This window comes from Ptychodera flava, chromosome 14, assembly GCF_041260155.1.
Source record: "Ptychodera flava strain L36383 chromosome 14, AS_Pfla_20210202, whole genome shotgun sequence".
NCBI classification, from domain to species: Eukaryota; Metazoa; Hemichordata; class Enteropneusta; family Ptychoderidae; genus Ptychodera; species Ptychodera flava.
The window spans coordinates 22,907,129-22,924,959 of NC_091941.1; the positions used below are offsets into that span (position 1 = coordinate 22,907,129).

Below are 17,831 nucleotides of genomic sequence, written 5' to 3' on the forward strand. Positions count from 1 at the left end.
ACATCCTCCAAAACATAATCAGATCTAGTTGAAACCCTAAACATTCTGTGTACCAAATGCCATGACATTTGATGAAGACTTTTGAGAGATATCAACGACGCATATCCATAACACACACAAAGACACATTACAGACACACATGTCAACCTGCGACATAGGCCCACTTTGATGGGCTACGCCCACCCAGTGGCCCAAAAACAAATTGACATGCATATTAATGCCATAGTGCATCATCCGTGTGCAAAATTTGAAAGTAATGTGACGTCTGAGATATCTTTGTGGATGGATAGACTGGTGCACACACACAAAGCCACACACAGCCCAATCTCTAAGTCCCCCCCAGATGATTAAAAACAGATTTATAAGAGGCATTCAACCGCACACCATCTTGACTCTGTATTTTATTAGTAAAGGTAAAATGCGCTTCAGGGACAGACATACGTACATTACATACAATATGAAAAAAAGTCACTCAACCCAAAATTAACACTTTGATTTCACCAGACTTAACCATTTCAGACCAGACTTTCTTGTAACCTACCAGAACTACCCCATTATATAGGGGTTAACGCCTAAAAGGGCTAAAAACACTGAATTTGTAGCCAAGTACCTCATGATGAGTGTTTTGCTTTCAATAGACATATTTTTACTTTTGCAGGATGTGATTGAAGCCATAGCTGAGAGTGCTTTTAAGACTTCTGTTTTTCCTGTCATACTGTCCTTTGAAAACCACTGTTCGTGAGTATTCTGCTCCTTGTGGAAACATGTAGAGTTTTGATCACTCAATCTGTTTAATATATGTAACAATGCTTTTGCACATGCTTGTAAACACTTGAAATTTCAGGATATTTGACAACATCCTTATAATTCGACAAGGACATGTCTTCGTGTTCTCTCAATTGCCACTTCAGCAATTAAGAAAATAATGCGGTGTCTTTGTGCATACTCCCTACGATTTTCTTTTGAATTTTCACAAGTTTGCCACTGTTATTGTCCGTAGTTTTGTACATATGTCTGTGAATATTCACTTTCATGAGAGGCTAACATTATGTTGCAATAATTATGTAAGTTCTTCTCAATTATCTCTATAGTGTTTCAGATGGGACACAGCCAATATATCTTCCTGTTAAACGGGAAGTTACAGGACTGTGGGCGCACAATAGGGGGTTACAATGACACAGCCATATGCATACACTGGGCAGTTTTTGAATTCTCATAGCATCGCTTTAACCGATAAATTTGAATAATCATGATCAGCACTTTCGTGACATATGCAAAGAGGGGTCAAATGGTCGTACAGGGAACACATTTTGAAATGTTTGAGTTCTCCGACAAAAACAGAACATTTTTTCAGTTTATTTTTTACTCAAGTTTATGGTCGCTATATTTTCACAGACATCATATGCAAGATTCAATGACAATGAACGCCTGAAACATTGCAAAATTATGGGATTCTGGGACCAAACACGGCATGTCCGATCAGTGGCGTGGCTTTTTCATATTTACTTAAGATTTACGAAAATCAGGCTTTTATAGGGGAAGTTCCTTTTTAATATTGTCAATCTTCTTGAGTCTCCGATCTTCAAAGAATCTTTATTTACCGACGTTTCGGTGACGCACAAGTCACCTTCTTCAGGGTAACACTGATAAAAAGAAAGCAATACATAACGATAACAACAATGCTAAAAACTGCCAAAGTTAAAATACAGTATAATGGGTGACTAAAAAGGATTGCAAAACTCCGGAGAGTGAGTAAAAATTACAAATAGAATTTGGTTTGGGCAGAGAAATGTTAAGAACATAGTCTGTATGCTGAACTGTATGCAGACTATGTTATAGTAGGACTGACTCTCCTAGGAACACTCAATCTTCTTGATATGAAACAAACTCAGAAAACTTTGCCATTCATGTTCTTTATGCCCCATCTACATTTGTGAGGAATTTGTTCAATTAAACCAATCAACAGGTTTTTGAAATAATAAGAAAAATCAGTAATGCTATCAGAAAATGAGTTACTGCATGGCATTTATTACACATCGAAAATGGAAATAACTGAAACAGGTGTTGTGTTTACTTTTTGTGTTAAAGAAAAAAATAGTTCCAAAAATTTACATGCACAAATTTCACCATTGGCGCATTACAGCTGGCATCCACCCCAAGGATCGAATCTTTTGTTATTAAAGAGCAAGTGTTTCGAACAAAATTGAGAAAATTGTCCTAAAAATGTACACATAATGCAAAGATTATAATAATTTTGACAAATCAGAACCAGTGATCCCTGTAAGCGTGAAACCTATCAATGAACATTGAAAGCTATCAAAGCAGTGGTCAGGTGTCATGGGGTCATTGAAACTGTCCGTTCCCAGGGGTGGGGGCAAGGATAGGGGGTCTTGGTCCCAGCACAGGTTTCTTGTTGCTATGGTTCACTTCATTTTAATATGCTGGACTATAATATTGCCAATAAAGACTTAACAGTATCAGCGTTTGGTGTCTTGGTCTTATCTTAGCACTGATTTTGTAAAGATTTCTTTTTCACCTTCAATGTATCATGATTTGTCCTGTGATAATCTTCCGCTAAGTTTTATCACTATTTTGCGTCTATTATATGATGCATTTGACTGCCTAGTGCTTCAGATGAAGAGACATTTTTGCTAGCCCCCTAAGGTAGTTTCAGAAAATGCGTTGGACCATAAAAGGAGGAAATTTCCCACAAAATTTTACAGTATGCAGCTTTCATGATGGTTTGGACAAATGATAACAATAATGTCATCTAAAAAATCATAATAGTAAATCTCAAAATAAATATGCCAATTTTTATGCTGATTTGAAAAATGTATTTTAGGACATCCGAACAAAACTAAATATGACATATCAAAGTAATAACTCTCATATACTGAAATTGTTAACATCATGGAAGATTCATATTTATGACAATCTTTCTAATTTATGGCAGCTGCATCTACAAGACTCAACTCGGTTCTGTATAATCATCCAAACATTCAACATAGCTATACAAGTAAGATTTGGTTCTGCAATATTTGAGTTATGAGCTACATAAATTTAGTCTACAGATGGACACACAGGTGAATGGAGGAACTGACGCAAACAAGCATAGACTGACAAAGTTAACAATCAGTCCCTTGAGTATTCAATAAGTTAAATAATCTAGACAGCATAATATTGGCTAAAAGTAAGTTATTTTTAGATTCAGATTCGGAATTCCATTTGAGATGGCAATTGAGCTGAAAAACAAATAATGAACATCAACAGATAAAACATTTCACCAGTATGGGTGAATTTGGGCAAAACAGTCATGAAGCCAAAATAGAAATGAAAGTGGGCCTTACAGGTTTTAATTTGCATAGTCTCTGGACTGATCAAGTTATGTAGTTGATATAACTTTGTTCGGTCTTTTCTGCAAAAATATATGTTGGGTTTGATGAAGGCTCAACAAAGAATATTTTCAAACTGTTACTCTATTATTGTAACGAAGTATTTCAACTAAGAGAATTAAAATCTTAACCTAAAACATTTAGACTTTGAAAAGTGATGTACTGTCTAATCTGTATCTACTCTTGTCATTTTAATGATTCACCACACAGACCCAAGCAACAAGCTAAAATGGCTCATTACTGCCGTACAATATTTGGGGAAATGTTATTGGTGGATAACTTGGAAGACTATCCTGTAAGTAGGACTCCATGTATACATTTTTTTCTGGTCTGTACTGTACGTTCTTATATGTTAATCGTGCAGCAAGCTTATCCAAGATGTGAGACTCAATATATCTATTTTCTAAAAGAATCAATGGTTAAATACCAAATGAAACCAGTATTCATTTGTACAATGGAAATGTTTTCATGTTTTCATATTCACATGTTCAAGAAGTGCATAGCCAATACATAATCAAAAAGAACACCTTACATGAACAAGTCGTGGCAACTGGAAACAACAAATTTGACGTGAATGTTTGAGGAAATTTGCTCTGGGATGTTGGAATGAGATACAATTACAATGTAAAATATAAACAAATAATATTGACATGAATGATGGATCAAACTAAAGAGCATGACAAATCTAATGTCAAATTGATGTACAGTTTGCTCATGCGTAGTTTGAATGAAATCCACCAAGGCATGTGTGAGTATGAATTGTTCTACACATGAAAAATTCTGTAATACACTCTGCCTGGTGGCTGCATTGGATTGCGTTGTGAAACAAATTGACATGCAAAATTCTCATGGAAAGGGGATATAAGACAAATCTGTTGTCAGATATCATTTGTGAAGGAGCTATACATGTACAATATGCAGATAGTGTTTTATTTTCCACTGAGAAGAAGAGATTCATGACATTTTTGTTTAACATTGTTTGTAGCTGAAGTCAGGGATACCACTGCCAAGTCCCAAAGCACTATCAATGAAGATAATTGTGAAAAACAAAAAGAAGAAAGACGTACCTGAAAAGAACAGAAAACGAACAGGTAATTAACCTGTCACAATAGTATAGTAATACAACATTTTTATTGTGTTAACAATGAGTATGTGTGGCTACCTAGATGCCAAAGTGAATACTTTAATAACCAGTTTTGAGAATGGGATGAAAACTTATTTTGTTTTGAAATAACAAACAACCAATAGTGTTATTAAATAGAGTTTTGAGAAGTGACTTCATGTTATCTTTTACTTAAATTCTGAATTAGTCCAACACGTTTTTATTTTACCCAATAGATTCCTAGACTCCCACTGCTGTTTACACTATATAGGCAAATCATATATTGTTTTTCCCAAAGTTAGACTATAAGATATTTGTTTCAGAAAAATTCACTATTGGCATCACGTTCTCTCCTTGATCAATGCCAGCAGTTTTGAAAAAAAAAAATTTTAATTGGGCCACATGAATGGGTCCAAAGATTTTCAATTTGTGTTGAGAATAACTGTCATATGGTTAACACACTGAACAACTTCGTGGTTTCATGTAAAATGGTCATGGTGTTGCTATAGAAACATGGATATCAAATCTTGAGTTTTATTCAAAATTGTGAAAAATATTCCCTTAAAAAATACATAAATTAAGCCATCAAACTTCAAAATCGAACAGAAAATAGTAACATCTGAGCCAGGGATGTAGAAAATAGCCGGCAGCCGGCAAAAACAACCGGCTGTCAGCAAAATTTTGCCGGCTGTGAAAATTATTTGTAAATGTAAAATCGATGTCATTTCTGCTGCAGTGTAAAAGCCAAAATCTTCTCACAAATCTTTAAAAATAAATGTAACTGCAACGAGAAACAGCAGTTTTTTGTATTTTTGTGTGTCCGAAAAGTCATCGTAATCGAGTACGAGGATGTATACATATATACGTGCGTGCGTTCACACGGAAATGGCCACTCGCGTTAAATTTAGTCCGCTACGGGATCAGGTATTAGTTGACTACTAAGTTTACAAAATCATAGAGTTTCATGTCTTTTCAGACTCCCAAAAATTCCTAGTCAAACAAAATCGAATCGTAAACAAGAGTACCCTGAAACAATCTACATGCATAAGCGATCGGTACCCCGGGATTGGTACGCAGTAATGAACGTGTGCTTGTCGGAATGCAGTGCACAGGTCAAGCAGGTCGCAGTTGACCTCGCTGTGTTTTTTTGGTACGTCATTGTCGGCATGTGTTCGGCTAGCTAGGAGTGACTCGGTACAGTCACGCAGTTGTATTTGCATGACAAGCCTATGTCAACTTTGCGGAGATTGCATGCAGATTGTAAATGTTTGAGCGATAAACAGCGAAGTATCAGGAAATTCTTCAGTGGTTTCTCTGATAAACGGGCCGAACAAACTCTCGGTGAAAAATCTGCTGAGGAACCTGCCGGCACTTAAGCAGAGTGTCAGTGCAAGTCCTACATGTACTCCGGAAATCGCAACCAAAACAACCGAGTTGAGTTCCCAAGCGGCCGTGCAATGCCACCGTGTTCCAGTATTATCGAAACAACTAAATGCGAACCGCGTTCAAGTGAAACTGTTGAAACAACCAAAAGTTTTGCTACTAGTGATGTCAATTCATCAGGTCGTGAATCAAACAACAATACAGTACGTGTTATCTCAGAGTGACGGTGAGAAAGAAATCCTAGCTGTGTTTAGCAATGTATTCGATGGCAACGGTGAGCGAAAAATCGGACTTCATTATTTCTATATGTGCAGCAAAGGCTGCTGTTCTTCGATTCCGACGTACGACAAATATGGGGACAATTCTACAAGTAAATTTAAAGTTTCTCACGCGTGGCTATTGAACAGAAAATTGAGCTTTGACGAAGTTACCGGTTTATGGTGGCCAGTGTACATCGAAAAAACGAGACTATACAAATAATAAATGTTACATGTTTAGAAATAAAAGTACCTGAAGAGAGATCACCTGACTGTCCCTACCTTGTTACATCGTACATGATGTAAAAGTGTGCAAGATTTGACCAAAAATTCATAAAATGGGTCCAGGAGAGCCATTCTGGAGACTTCAAAATCAAAAAAGTCTGCACCGTGGAGGGGGGACACCCCCTCCCACACCCACCCCCAACGACCGCTTCATGGTCGCATTACGGATATTGCCAGCTGTCAACCATAATTTTCCTGCTGTGACAAAAATTTTCTACATCCCTGTGAGCAGTAAATGTTTTTTTCAAACAATGAACCTTTCACCTGCACTGATCACTTTGAACCAATTCTTTACTTAACAAATGATCAGACCGTAAATATCTTTGATGCAGAACAAAATTGTCAGATATTTACCAGTACTCAAAAAGTCAAAATGGCAACTCTATTAGCGATAATCTTGTAGTGAACCTGTAAGTTGTTGATATGAAACATGATTCATGCACCATATTCTTTTTTCTTTTCAAATTGATTTCATATTTTTAGTAACTGAAAACATAAACTGGTCCAGAAAACACTCAGTTTTGCTCATGTTTCCCCTTAGGCACAATCTACAATGCAATGTTTCTCACTTGCAAGGACGGAGTGTTGAATGGTGATGTATTCAGCACTATATGGTAGAAATTGTGCCTGCCAAAAATCATGAGAGAGAAATCAAACCTTGTCAAAAAATACCTTTTAAATGAATGTTGTACTTAATATCAACGTTACCAAATTATCATGAAATTTGAAGAAATTGACAAGAAAACTAGATTAGTACCATTTATGTTCATATTTCAATATAAAAGAAACTTCTGAACTACTTTCAACTTAAAAAAAAACTTGAACAACGATTATCTAGAAAGAGAACCTAAAAATATTACTGTTATTGTAGTGAGGAAGCAGTCCAGCACTAGCTCTAATGCTTCAGCTAATAAGAAGCAGGGAAACTCAGAGAACAAATCGACCACAGAAAATGTTGAAGGTAAATATAAATCTACCGTACTAAATAATGTAGATACCAAATGTAGCTGTAGTTGGCAATCATGCATCTAGATTTGTAAGAAAAATAAATCACGCTTGCTTTTTTTATTAAATGATACATTTTTGATAATAAATAAAAATGCAGCTTTTTTCCAGTTTTGCATCGTATTTTTATGATTATATAACAATAACCATGGCTTTTAACACCCCCAGGCACAGTCATACTCAGATTTAGACTGCACATAGCAACCAGCCATTGCATTAAATTAGGACAGTTTCTGCTCAATGTGAAGTGTGTGTATGATACCCAACCATAGCATAAATGTATATAGTCATTTTTGCACTGTAATGATAGCTACAGTGACAAAATTAACATTCCTTCCCTCCATGCAAACTGCTTGGTACAGCAAGCGACAACCTGCAGCTATTTTAATCATGCTACCAGTATAGCTGGCACTGTACTTTGAAGTCGTGTGTGCTTGAATGTGAATAATGGCTCTTTGATTTGTAATATAGGTGAGTATGTGTATTTGTGAGGGAAAGAAAGAAAGAGAATTAGAATCGAGAGTGCATACTATAACTGCAATTTCATGTTTACTGTGCAGTGAAGCTCAGTAGGAGTTATCAGTAAAGGAAAAACTCAACTTTTGAAGCAGCACATCACACCAAAGAAGAAAGTACACTAATTACTAAAATATTTATCATCAACAACCAATAATTACCTGTAAAGTGCAACTGAAACACACAGGGGACTCTTATATTTTGTCTTAAAGAAATGACTAAACATTTCCTCAGCCGAACTTAGTCTTCTGTCAGGAGAAAATATGAGGATACTATATGCTTCATTGGCCTGGACAAGATGTTACATATTTCTAAAATGAAATGGAGACCTGTGGGTTTACAATGACACAAACTAGTGTCTTGTATTATCATAAAATCAGGAAGGCTTGCGTGAACTTTTTCTTCCGGGTACATGTTTGAATTCCTTTTATTCAAACATACATTTTTAAAATATGCAGCTTCTATTTCCGAATTTACCGAAATATTTTGGAACATTACACACACTGATAAGATGATTTTTGTATATACAAATATCTGTGAAAACAATGGCAATCAGAATTATTTTATTCCTTACTCTCTATGCAAGGCCTCCTTTGTAGTGAATCATGCACGTTTACAAAGTGTAATTCAAGTTTTCACACTATCATCTCCTCGACAATGTATATACAGACACAAAACAAACATTTTGTAATTTGGTTGTTATTCCTAATTTTTTTTATCTTGTAAAGCATCTCTAATTTTTTTATTATAAGACATCTAACCAATAAGTGATACATAATTCCAAAAATTCCATTGGTTTTTCATAATTTCAATAAAACGGAAACTTACAGGACCGTGGGTGCACAATAGGGGGATTACTGATGATGCACCATTTGCATATACTGGGCGGGAGTTATTGAATTCTCATGGCATCGCTTTGACCGTATGATAAATTTGAATAATCATGATGGGCACTTTCATGACATATGCAAAGAGGGGTCAAATGGTCGTACAGGGAATACATTCTGAAATATATGTGTTCTCCGACAAAAAGATGGAAATTTTTTTCAGTTTAATTTCAACTGAAGTTTAATCGCTATGTATTCACAGACATCACAGGCAAGATTCAATAACAATGGTCGCCTGAAGCAAGGCAAAATCATGGGATTCTGGGACCAAACATGGCACATCTGATCAGTGGCATGGCTTCTATAATATTTGCATAGATTTACAATAATCCTGCTTTTATAGGGGATGTTCCTGTTTAAATAATGTTCTAGATCTCTAAATGTATACAGTTAATATGGCATGACTTTTGTGCACATGCTCTTGGGCCAACAGTTGTTTTGTAAAGAAGCTTTGCATTGACACTGTATAGTATTCAAATAACAGTCACATCTCCCTGTGTCTTCACTTATCCATATTTAATTATTGGAATGATGCCGGTGACAACTCATTTGTGATGTCAGCTCATGTTTGCTATGTTGTGAAAATATTGAACGGTTTTAACGATTCTATACATGTCCATCATGACCACTGGATTAAATCCATTTCCTACTTGACTGCAGTAATTTTTTTAATCCTTTTATGTAGCCTGGTGAGTAGGTATCATAGGTTGTGAGTTTAAATCCTGTCAGTTCAGTGGGTTTAGTTCATAATGTTTGAAGATGAAAATACACTGCATTTTGTGTTCTTCAATGTCCTAATCCCAGATTGCCCAGGTCTTTCCTGTTACCTCAACTTAAAACAATCAGCTTTGTGAAAAGTACATTGAAAAGAAATACAGCCATAAACATGGGCTGGACCAAAAGGGGTGTACTTTACTTTTTACACGCAACATTCATAAGGTTGCAATGGGGGAAACTTTCATTAAATTTTAGCTAGATGACATGTGTAACAAAGAATAACAGCAAGATCAGGGGCTCTGAAGTGGACATGTGGACAGGTTTAATATGAACCATAATGTTATCAAAGAACAAGTCATCATTGATGACAGAGTCCCCACTTGTTAATGGGTACTTTGATTACAAGTCCTCAGAGAGGATAGAGTCCTCTTCATTAATTAGGTCTGTGATAAAAATACTTTGATACAGATGGTGCGCAATGGCAAAGAATGAGTTCCATGGTGATGAAAACATAAAACCAATGTAGGCCGCCATCCTAATTACAAAAGGTCATTAAATATATAAACTAGGAATTAATCAACAGGATATTGCCAAACATTTTTGCATACTATCCTAACACTAACAGATTATCACCGGCACCATATTTCATAAAGTTTGATGCAGTATTTACAGCACTATGAGATCAACACCTGTATCAAGTCTCATCAAATTTGACAATGAAAGTATTCGTGGATGTATCACTCTAATTAGGAAAGTTCGTTAAATATGCAGTTACAAATTAATTAAAATGACACTGATAAATGTCTTTTCACTATTAAGCAATGTGAGCTTAACATCTGTACCAAGTTTCATGAAATTTGATGCAGTATTTCTTGACATATCAACCTAATTACGAAACTTCAGTAATTGACGTGATACTGCTACATGACGTGAAACAAATTGACGAGCATATGTATGAAATAGGTCAATGTCCTTATACCAACTTTAAATGATACTGGTGGAAATATGTCTGAGTTATGGTTCTGTACAAAATCGCCGCCACGCAGCCATATTTGACCTTACTGTCTAAAAAATACCGCAATTATACGGTGTCGCTCACATTTGATCAGAATAGGTATATACCAGTATGGGTACCAAAGATCAACAGTAAATGTTGTTTCTATCTGTTTAGTGCAGGAAAATTCTACGTTGATGACAATGATTTCTGCACAGTACAACCAGAAAAACAACAAGAAATATTTAAACCAGAAAAACAAGAATGACAAAAGTAAATAAGGTCTGAAACTTTAGGTACTGGAGGTCAACTTTAGCAAAATGCATAGCAGAGAATGTTTCAACACAGCTGGTCCCTCTTAATTTGACCAGGCCTGTTAATATGTAAGAGTTCATAAACAATGACAGGAAATGACTCAAGGTCAGTGGAGTAGCCTGTTTCAGTCATTGGCGTGCCATCACTCCTGTACATTTGCAGATTTTCCACTTATTCTTACCTCATTTGCATATTTTTGACACTTACATGTTCATTTGAACAACGTCACATCTCAACCCCTGCATCTACCTGTACACACTTAGATGGTAGCTTTGGCAGTATGGGAACCTTTGCATGTGACGGACATACATTCGCACATACATACCCACATACATACAGACGCCACAGACTCACCATATAAGCTCTTTTTGGTATTTATATACATACCAAATATGAGCTAAAAATCAACATGCATATGTATGACATAAGTCAATGTCCATGTACAAACTTTGAATAAATCAGTTGAGACTTGCCAGAGTTATGGCTCTCGACATGAAAAACTTGTAACAAAATTGCCACCATATGGCCATATTGGATCATATTGTGAAACAAATCGACGTACATATGTATAACATAAGTCAATGTCCTTGTACCAACTTTGAATAAATTCGCTTGATACATGTCTGAGTTATGGTTCACAAAACAAATCAATGACATTGTGCATATGTATGACAGAGGTCAATGTCCTTGTAGCAAGTTTTAATAAAATAGGTTGAGACGTGCCTGAGTAATGGCTCTGTACATGAAAAAATTGTAACAAAATGGCCGCCATGCGGCCATATTGGATCATATTGTGAAACCAATTGACGTGCATATGTATGATAAAGGTCAATGTCCTTGTACAAACTTTGAATAAAATCGGTTGAGATGTGTCTGAGTTATGGCTCTGTACATGAAAAAATTGTAACAAAATGACCGCCATGTGGCCATATTGGATCATGTCACAAAACAAATCAGTGTGGATATGTATGACATAGATTAATGTCCTTGTACTAACTTTGAATAATATCTGTTGAGATGTGCCTGAGTTATGGCTCCGTACATGAAAAAATTGTAAAAAAACGGCCGCCATGTGGCCATATTGGATCATATTGTGAAACAAATTAACATGCATATGTATGATACACTAGGTCAATGTCTGTTTACCAACTTTGAATAAAATCAATTGAGATGTGCCTGAATTATGGCTCTGTACATGAGAAAATCGTAACAAAATGGCCGCACGGTGGCCATATTGGATTGTATAACAAAACAAATTGACGTGTATATATATTTATGACATATATATGAAGTAATCTTTTCACCAAGTTTGAATGAAATCACTCCAGGCATCTCTGAGATATCTGCGTGAACGGATGGACAGACGCACATACGGACGGACGCACAGATATGACCAAACCTATAAGTCCCCACGGACACCTAACAGTTACTGCATCTCATTTATTAGAGTATCATGATTGAAAAAATACATTTTTGAGGAGTCTATAGGCCATTAGTATTGCAATGTAAAGTTCTTTCATATAATGTAACATACAAATGTTTGCGAAAAAATGAAGGATTTCAAGGAAAATGGAATTGCACACTAGTCAGTGTCTTTCTTGGCTAAACTGCAGCATACACTTAGGTCTGTTCAAGCTATGTCATTGCACACTGTGCTATATTTCTTATTGGTATCTTATATTTCATAATGGATAATATGAGGGTATATTTGTCCAGGGGATGCCAAATTCATTAGCATCCACACATTCTCTCACTTTGAACACTTCAGTATCTACTTTCTGCTGTTGCCATTTGCCTCAATGTGTTCAGTTGTATACATTTGTTGTCAAATACCTTTCTTAGAACAGATGGAGATATTCAACTATCTTTAAGGCTCCTCACCTTTGTCATTAAATATTCCAGACAGGTGAAATAAAGTACAAGGTTCTTGTAAACAAATAGTAGTGTTTAATTTGCCAAGGTTTGGGAGACGGGTAAATGGTGTTGGAATCAACTCAGTAGTCTTGTCATACAGTTACATCAATATTTTTAGGGGGACCACATTAACGGGACAAAGATACTGAATGAACGGGTGACCATGCATGTATTCGACCCAGGTTTTAGACACAATACATGAAACATTGCGAAAATGAATTAATGGTCATGACCATTAATTAATTCATTTTCACGATGGTTTCATTTATCATGTCTATATCCGGGGTCAAATATATGCATGGTTATCCATTCATTATCTTTCTACATGTCAAACAATATAAGTAGTATCTCGTATCAAACAAAATTCATGAAAAAATGGCCGACTTTGTCCCTTTAAAATATACAGGAGTAACAAAACACTGCAAACTGTCATTTTACGCAAACATTAAAATTATCATAAAATTTCTAATGTAATCACATTTACAAAATGAGAAGAAATGAATTAACGTAAGATGGGAGAAAGAATACTTTTTTTCATGAACATTCCAGGATCAAAGTCAGCAGTGTCAAGTGGAACAGACAGGAATGGGACCAATGGAGGCACTGGAAATGGCAATGCTGTTTCTGATGTTGTTGCCAATGGAAGTGTAGATGGCAGTAAAAATGATGAGGGTGAAAAAGCCAAAGAAAATGCTAGTGTCCAGGACAGCGAAATATCAAGTAGGGCTGAGACAAATACCAAAAGTGATGCTCCTGTGCCAGGTGGAACTAAGGGAGGATCATCTGCACAGGAGAAATTCAGCAATTCGGAGAAAATGGACACAATAGATGAAGACTACGAAAGTGACAGTGATGATGAAAGGGAGGGACTTTCAAAAGAGGAACAAAAAGCAAGACTGAGAGAAAAACGAGAAAAGGTTTGAGACTCTTGCTTAAACGATGCATTTCATTGTTTCAGGGACATGAAAGACATACTCAGACAATACATGTACACAATGACAGAATACCAGTCATTTGTAAATTCCAAAAAATCAAATTTTTCAAATAGTTACTGATCAGTCAAAATGAACTCGCAAGTCTCTCGGTTCAATATTAAGCACATATATTCAAGTTAGATTTTCATAAAGTTGTTTTTGCCTTGTCTATATCATTTCATGTCTTTGTTTTTTAGGGTACAGCTGGTCAAGAAGTGGAAGCTGGTGCTGAAATGTCTGCTCTGGTGAACTATGTAACACCGGTTCACTTCCACGCATTTGAAACATCTGAAAGTAAGAAATACACGGGCTATGTTTGATTTGGTTTTCTATGCAGAACTTATTAAGTGCTTTTGTACAAAAAGGAAGTATTTTTAATACAGATGTTTATGTGTTGAGGAAATTGATATTGAAAATTACATCATTTTGACCTAAATTTTAACCATGTAAAACATAACTTGCATAGATCTTACTACGATAGACAAATATATTTTTTGACTGATTTATACTGCAGCAGCTGTCAATATCATTCCAAAGAAGGGTATGAAATTATATTAGCTCCAGCATATTACATTTTCAGCGTATTTTTGAAAGAAAAAAATACTCTCTCCATTCATTTGTAAGTACATCTGTAATCACAAAAATCAGGAGTCGTGAATTTTATTTGTAGCTAAATGTATTATTCTTTCCTGTGTTGTAACATGTGGTCATGATACCATTTTATCACGAATCACATAACCAGCATTGCATTTTTGCAAGCTTACAAGTATATAACTAGGTTTTCAGTTGGTGCTTCTGATGGTGTTAAATGCCTAAGATGTGCACATGGATTTTATGCGCCAAATATCAAAGAATATTCTACCTTTTGTTCTTTTCAGTCCTTCATTTCTTTTTTCTCGCGTTAATGAGGGCAAAAGGACAAATGTTTAATATACTGTGAATTTCTGTTATTTTTCCTCTACAGAGAAAAATCGCTGTTACGAAATCTCATCTTTTGTTGAGTCAACAGCTTTACTGCATGTCAAGGGGCAGCCTGTTGAATTTGTAAAGTATCCTCATCAATGGTCAGAGGCACTTGTCACATCCCAATCAAGCAGCAGTGGGCGAAGTCTGCTAAAAATCTGTGAAGCAATCATGCCAATTAGACAAACAAAATGTTAAACATTGGATTATGTGCAACTCACTCAAGGGACATATAAATTTTAAACTGCGGAAATTTTAAATTGTCAATATTTTGATACAAATGTGTCCTAATACCCCACAACTGTTTCAGTTTTCGCAATTGTCCTCTCCTTTGAAATAATCTCTGGCTCTGATAACCTTGTGTATATCTGTGAAACAATTATCTGCAATGTTTATTTCATAAAGATAGAAATGATGACCCAAGGTACATCTTCAACTCAGAGTTCTCAGTACTGTATTGCATACATGTATGAAACTCTGGTTTTAGCTTCCAGTTGCCATGTCAATAGAAGCTATAGAGGTGGTAGCTGTCAAGTGTCTATCGTCTGTCTGCATGCATCATTGTATGTTCATTTGTATGTATGTATGTATGTATGTATGTATGCATGTATACATGCATGTATGTATGAAGTCCGGTAACAATGTATGGCACTAATTTTTCTGACTGTAACCCCTCCACACGTGAAGTTTTTGATGACTGACCAATAACGATTTAGAAAAGGCTTCATTTTGCCATATTTTGATCAATGGTAGTTGCATCAAACTGTCCATTGGCACTGTTAAGCTGGTGTGGTCGGTGTGGCCAGAGCACATGCAGAGCTGTGATGGAGAATTCATCTTCTATTTGTTGTGAAAGGTGTATAACCATGAGCACTGTGTTGTAAATTATTTTGCGGTTAAATATTCTTTTACACTAAGGAACATCATCAAAGATGCTGATGAGAAGTAATGTGACATCGACAATATTGTGGCAGAACTGTAGGCCAAGCAGTGATTTCTCCTCATACTTTTGTTTCTCTGACTTTCCATTTACAACCTTCTGTGCCTCATGCTAATAATGGAATGGTCCAATGCTACCTTGTTTCCTGCTAGTCCACGAGGCGCACATTGCTACTTGGTGCATGTGATTTCATTGTTTGAAAACTAATGATTAGCTACTGTAGACTATAGTCTATAGAAGCTATTGGGATGGGTATCCGTCCGGCGTCCGGCGTCAGTCTGTATGTATGTATGTATGTATGTATGTATGTATGTATGTCCGTTTGTGAGGCGTCCGTCCACTCAAATATCTTGAGAACCGCAGTACTTACTGATTTGATATTTGTTGTGTAGATGAAAAATAGGATTTTGAGAAACCATTTTTTAATTTTTTGATATTGTTGAAAATAGGCAAATTAATGCCAAAAAAGGCGTTTTTGGTAAAAAATCTTCTTCTTCATAACCGCTGGTCAGACAGCTTTGTTATTTGGTATACAGGTCCCTAGGGATAACCCAACTTAGATTTGTTCAAATTGTGATGAAATATGCAAAGGTGTATTTTTAAGGAATTTTTTTGGTCATTTTTGGTAAAAATTTGACTTACATTGTGTGTAATTCTTGTACTGTATAAACCCTATCAATTCACCCAGAAAAAAATAATTAATATGATTTTAAATAATTGAATTAATTGGGAAATCATCAAAGCCAAAATAATTTTAGTGTAGAATTATCAGAAAGTTCAACTTTTTTTGACAGTTCATAGTGAAATGCCTACCATCTTGGAGGATTAAAACATGTAAAGGCAACTTTCCTGAATCCCAACTTTGACATATTCTGAACTGGCATTTATTGTGCCCTGTATGTGATCTAAAAGAAATTGCTCATAATAGTTTGTCATGATAGGGTGGTCAAATAAATAGAGATAGAGAAAGTTCTAATTTCCATTTATGGTTGACTTGGTAAGGATAAAATAAAATAACTTTTTGAGGAAAAAAATAGAGTGGTCAATTAAAAGAGTGGTCAAAGTGATAGGGTTTTTATGGTAAAGCTGGGCTGTAAGATTCCTCATGTGCTATTTATAGCAATTATGCAATCTGTGTAAACAGTGCAATGAAAGTGATTTTTAAGTACTTCCCTGTGATTGATTGATTACTTCCCTGTGACTTACAAGGGTGGGAATCTCACCATGCAGTTTTGACTATGATGTCTTTGCTCAGTGACTTTGAGCCATATGTTTTGAGTTCAAATACGGTCAAGAATTTCCCTTAAATCACATTTTGAGAGATGTTTTCCTCATTTCCATGAAAGTAACCATATAAACTTTATAGGCACACACACTTAAGTTTCCATCAAAACAGAAATATAAGGGCTTGGCCCCTATTGGTTTTACCGGAATTCAATATTCTTCTTCTGCCTCTTCTTCTTCTTCCATAACTCTTGATCTCAGAAACCGCAGAGCGTAACTTCTCAAACCTGCAGAGCTAATAGGTAGATTTGAATACAGGGGCTAGGGAAGGCTTACTTTGATCAGTGAATTGTATCACTTTTCCTATTCAGGTGAAAAAGTCTTCTCAGAAATTGAACAGTGGCCTATGTTATAATGTCATTTGCAGGTCCATACAAGTGTCCTTACACATTATATCTATTAAAATTTAATTGAAATGTATATTTTTTAACATTTTTCAGAAAAGCAGATTAATTGTTATTTTGAAAACTGTGAGTACATTGATATGTGGCTACAACAAATGCACCATCTGTATATGGAACCACCACTGCTGAAATTCAAGTACATATGTAGTCTGACTTTGCTCAAAACAGAAATTCAAAACTTACTTACGCTTCCTTATGTTACCTAGGTTCTGTTAGAAATATTGATAGTATGATACAATCTAGTCTGTTTGATATGACACAGATCAATTAATATCAGTAGATTGTGCTAAAAAATGGAAGCCCTTGGTCATTGACACGAGTAATCTATCATTTTTGCATTTGTTGAGCTCAATTTTATATTGTTGAGCAATGACATTAAGATCACAGAAATTCTATCCTTGACCAAAATTGCATGTACACACCAAATTTCAAGCTGATAAGTGCTGCCACTCTTTGTGAGAAACTCAGCAGATGGACAGAATGACTGACATACATGCAG

The 17,831-nt window shown here is 35.7% G+C and overlaps 1 protein-coding gene and 1 long non-coding RNA gene across 5 annotated transcripts in view; one reads left to right on the top strand and one right to left on the bottom strand.

Annotated features, from left to right (window-relative positions):
* The window catches only part of LOC139149802 (1-phosphatidylinositol 4,5-bisphosphate phosphodiesterase beta-1-like), a 159,033-nt gene that overhangs the window by 95,564 nt on the left and 45,638 nt on the right, over window positions 1–17,831 (top strand). Inside the window, exons 12-18 of one of the 2 annotated variants that reach the window (XM_070721783.1) lie at window positions 659–738; window positions 3,603–3,687; window positions 4,378–4,483; window positions 7,291–7,380; window positions 13,317–13,684; window positions 13,939–14,035; window positions 14,706–14,790. In XM_070721783.1, coding sequence (XP_070577884.1) covers window positions 659–738; window positions 3,603–3,687; window positions 4,378–4,483; window positions 7,291–7,380; window positions 13,317–13,684; window positions 13,939–14,035; window positions 14,706–14,790 — 911 coding nt within the window. The remainder of the gene's footprint in view (window positions 1–658; window positions 739–3,602; window positions 3,688–4,377; window positions 4,484–7,290; window positions 7,381–13,316; window positions 13,685–13,938; window positions 14,036–14,705; window positions 14,791–17,831) is intronic. The other variant, XM_070721784.1, reaches the window with a different exon arrangement.
* Window positions 1–17,831, bottom strand: part of LOC139149805 (uncharacterized) — a 151,623-nt gene that overhangs the window by 77,622 nt on the left and 56,170 nt on the right. For 2 of the 3 annotated variants that reach the window (XR_011556152.1, XR_011556150.1), the window contains exon 7: window positions 17,073–17,163. The exons of the other annotated variant lie outside the window; for it this stretch is intronic. This is a non-coding gene — a long non-coding RNA (uncharacterized lncRNA). The remainder of the gene's footprint in view (window positions 1–17,072; window positions 17,164–17,831) is intronic. 3 annotated transcript variants of the gene reach the window in all.